The sequence below is a fragment of the Nicotiana attenuata genome, unplaced genomic scaffold, assembly GCF_001879085.1.
Source record: "Nicotiana attenuata strain UT unplaced genomic scaffold, NIATTr2, whole genome shotgun sequence".
Lineage (NCBI taxonomy): Eukaryota > Viridiplantae > Streptophyta > Magnoliopsida > Solanales > Solanaceae > Nicotiana > Nicotiana attenuata.
This window is the reverse complement of record NW_017670251.1, coordinates 558345-562412: the sequence shown is the minus strand read 5'-3', so window position 1 is coordinate 562412 and position 4068 is coordinate 558345. Positions and strand designations below refer to the sequence as shown.

The 4068-nt window shown below is 37.2% G+C and overlaps 1 protein-coding gene across 1 annotated transcript; it reads left to right on the top strand.

The window, feature by feature from the left end:
* Positions 1 to 397: 397 nt before the first annotated feature.
* Positions 398 to 3589, top strand: LOC109236693 (trifunctional UDP-glucose 4,6-dehydratase/UDP-4-keto-6-deoxy-D-glucose 3,5-epimerase/UDP-4-keto-L-rhamnose-reductase RHM1-like). The gene is made up of 3 exons (XM_019402895.1): positions 398 to 515; positions 1202 to 2746; positions 2972 to 3589. The coding sequence occupies exons 2-3, from the start codon at positions 1229 to 1231 to the stop codon at positions 3413 to 3415; spliced, it is 1962 nt and encodes a 653-aa protein (XP_019258440.1). The 5' UTR covers positions 398 to 515; positions 1202 to 1228; the 3' UTR covers positions 3416 to 3589.
* Positions 3590 to 4068: the final 479 nt, after the last annotated feature.

Genomic DNA, 4068 nt, shown 5'->3' with positions numbered 1-4068 from the left:
CATCTCTAGATCTCTTCTTTCTTCTTTTCTCTTTCTTTCCAAATAGGTACGTACGTTATGACTGCCTCTTTAGTTGATTTTAGTTATGTTGGAATTCAACTTCATGTTTCAATTACATAGAAGAGAAAAAGACATGTGGTCATTTTAAGAAGTGCAGAGGTGTCGAAGTGTAATATATAGGCACTCTAATCTAATCCGGCTTTTATAATAATACGTAATGGGTTTCAACACATATTTCTTTCAACCTGAAAAAGAGGAACTAGAGACCCGCTTAATCTCTACTACATTTGCTATCATCTCGCATCATCAACAGTCATACGTACGTATCTCTACTACTTTTGAGCAAAGCTTTCGTTCTCTACCATTTTACTCTCTTTCCTTTCCTTCAACGTAACTATCACTATATTGATGTGTTAGAGTCTCTTTACTTCGTTCCTTCTTTTTTTTATGTGTACAATCCGTGTTATTTCCTCAGAAAACAAGTGACGATTCTAAAATTCCATGAAGTGAAAAGTGTAAGTCAAAATACTCTTTGTTTTTTCTTCTATTTGTTTGTGTTGTTGGTATCAATTTGTTGACGTTATCGATTCAGTTTTCTATTGGTTGCATAATATAATCTTGAAGATAATTTTTACTGTATTTATCAAGATTTATGCGTTAAAATCAAATAAAAAGAATCCCATTGTTTCAATCATGTCTAAAACTAATTAATCTCAAGTGTAAAAGAGTAATGGTCTCCACAGGAAAAGAGGTGGGAGGGGGGGGGGGGGGGTGAGTTGGTGCAGGATATATGTGGACTCAAGATTTAAATTTGATGGAAGATACCACAAAATCCATTACACTTTCAAATTTGGTGTAGTGATTTTTCACGTTTATACATATATTTATGCTCCATGTAATTAAAATATATTGGGTTCGATGGAACCATATGAAACTACATTACATCAGCCTCTGGCCCTAGACATATCATTTCTCAATTTATAATACTCAGAATTTCGTGATATCTGCGAGGGTGAGGGCAGTTGATTTCTTATCAGAATAGCATACTAAAAACGGAATTGATTTGCTAATGATTCACCATATTACATTCATTAGTAGAAGGAAGTATTACTTTTAAGGTCAGTAGAACTAATAAATAATCCATTTGTTTTTTCATGTTGAGCAAATGCCTAAATGTTTCTTTCCTATGATTCTGTAACAGAGCGTTAAAATAGCAGAGAAAGAAAGGATGTCCGAACCAGCTCCTTATGTACCCAAAAACATCCTCATAACTGGTGCAGCAGGCTTCATTCCATCCCATGTAACCAACAGATTGACCAAGCTTTATCCTGACTATAGGATTGTTGCTCTTGACAAGCTCGATTATTGTTCGAGCTTGAAAAATCTGGAGCCGAGTTACTCATCTCCTAATTTCAAATTTGTAAAGGCTGATATTACAAGTGCTGATCTTATCAACCATCTTTTGGTTGAGGAGAAGATTGACACAATTATGCATTTTGCAGCACAGACTCATGTGGATAATTCATTTGGAAATTCATTTGAATTCACAATCAATAACATTTATGGTACACATGTACTTCTGGAAGCTTGTAAGTTGACTAAATCCATCAAAAGATTCATTCATGTTAGTACAGATGAAGTTTATGGTGAGACTGATTTGGAGACCGACATTGGCAATCCTGAAGCATCTCAACTCCTTCCTACTAATCCATATTCTGCTACTAAAGCGGGCGCTGAAATGCTTGTCATGGCTTACCATAGGTCTTATGGCCTACCGACAATCACAACCCGAGGGAATAACGTGTATGGACCAAATCAGTTCCCTGAGAAGTTGATCCCAAAGTTCATTATTCTTGCCATGAAAGGCGAGCGTTTGCCAATTCATGGGGATGGATCGAATGTTAGGAGCTATTTGTACTCTGATGATGTTGCTGAGGCATTTGATGTGATACTACATAAAGGGGTGATTGGACATGTGTATAACATTGGCACTAAAAAGGAGAGGCGAGTTTTGGATGTGGCTGAGGACATATGCAAATTATTCAGCTTGAACGCTCAAGATGTGATCGAGTTTGTGCAAGACAGGCCGTTTAATGACCAAAGGTACTTCTTGGATGATCAAAAGCTTAAGAAGTTAGGGTGGCGAGAACAGACCTCTTGGGAGGAAGGACTAAAGATGACTCTGGAATGGTACACCAAAAATCCTGATTGGTGGGGTGATATAACCGGAGCCCTTCACCCGCATCCAAGAATTTCAAACATTATGCCTTCGCATGATGAAGGTTGCCTGTTGCAGCTTATAAAAGGTTGCAAGAAAGGCTGTGGCTCGGAGATGAAGTTCTTGATCTATGGAAGAACTGGTTGGATTGGAGGGTTGTTAGGAAAGATTTGTGAAGAACGTGGAATAGCATACGAGTATGGGACAGGAAGATTGCAGGATAGGAATTCGCTAATACATGACATGATAAGAGTAAGGCCAACCCATGTTTTCAACGCGGCTGGTGTTACTGGGAGGCCTAATGTGGATTGGTGTGAATCGCATAAAGTAGAGACAATTAGAACTAATGTCGTTGGTACACTAACTTTGGCTGATATCTGCAGAGCAGCGGACATCTTGGTGATGAATTTCGCGACAGGTTGCATATTTGAGTATGATGAGAGGCACCCATTAGGCTCAGGCATTGGATTCAAGGAGGAAGACAAGCCAAATTTTACAGGATCTTTCTACTCCAAGACCAAAGCCATGGTAAGTAGTTCATTTCAGTTAAGCATTTCAAACAGTACGCGCGAAAACACAGGCATCTATTTAGTTGCCTTGTCTACAATTAATGGCCTTAATTTTCTTGAGCAACAATGGAACAACACATGAAGCTCATTTAACTTTGGCTTTAATGCAGAGGCAGCAACTAGATTTACATTTTGATTTGATTTCTATAACATAACAGCTGAAGCATTCTGTTAATATCTGTAGGTTGAGGAGCTTGTAAAAGAATATGAAAATGTTTGTACCCTCAGAGTGAGAATGCCAATATCATCTGATCTTAGCAACCCGAGAAACTTCATCACAAAGATCACGCGTTATGATAAGGTGGTAAACATACCAAATAGCATGACAGTGCTAGATGAGCTGCTACCAATCTCTATTGAGATGGCAAAGAGAAACTGCAGAGGGATATGGAACTTCACCAATCCGGGAGTTGTGAGCCACAATGAGATTCTAGAGATGTACAGAGAATACATAGATCCCAACTTCAAGTGGCAGAATTTTAATCTTCAAGAACAAGCAAAAGTGATCGTTGCACCGAGAAGTAACAACGAGCTTGACACGACAAAGCTGAAAAATGAGTTCCCTGAATTGTTATCGATCAAAGATTCGATCAACAAGTATGTCTTTGGACCAAACAGAAAAACATAAAACTTGAAAATTGTACTTTTCAGATAGTCTTGTTTTGATTTTCATCAACCTCTTTGTCATAGTTACTTGTGGTTGTAGTTTTAGATACATAATGTGATTCAGGTACTTCCAATGTTCTTATTTTTCCGAGCACGATTTTGCTCAGTGAAATCTACTTCACTTTCATTTTTGGTAGGCTTCTTGTATTAAATCCTTTGCCAAAGTCATGTTGCCTACAAATATCGAACATGATGTCTTGATTTATTTTGCGAGTCAATCTTGCAAATGACATTATCTATTACTAGCTAATACTATAATATAGTTTCTCTTTCTCCTTTCTTTTCTGCAATATGATTTTCTTCCTTTCTGTCAATCCAATAAAATCTCCCGGAAATCTTTGCATTTAAACAATGCCTCTTCGGATTTGGATATGTGCATGCCCTGTAGCCTTTTGATTTTGCCAGTAAATTTATACTTAATGATTTTCCTGCAAATTTTAGCCTCACTGTAAGGAATCATTTTGATTCTTGATCTATTAAACAAATGTTTTTTTGCCGGCATAAACTAAATGTGTTGAAATTTGTGAGTTATTAGAAGATGATAATGAAAAGTTAAGAAACAATGCTAATAACTTGATTCAAGTTTTGCAAGGCACAAGTTTAAGTCTTTCATTG

Bases quoted from the DNA above. Each gene is read 5' to 3' on its own strand.
- LOC109236693 (XM_019402895.1), top strand. From the start codon at position 1,229: ATGTCCGAACCAGCTCCTTATGTACCCAAAAACATCCTCATAACTGGT. The intron at 2,747-2,971 runs GTAAGTAGTTCA...TAATATCTGTAG, and splicing joins ACTCCAAGACCAAAGCCATG to GTTGAGGAGCTTGTAAAAGA.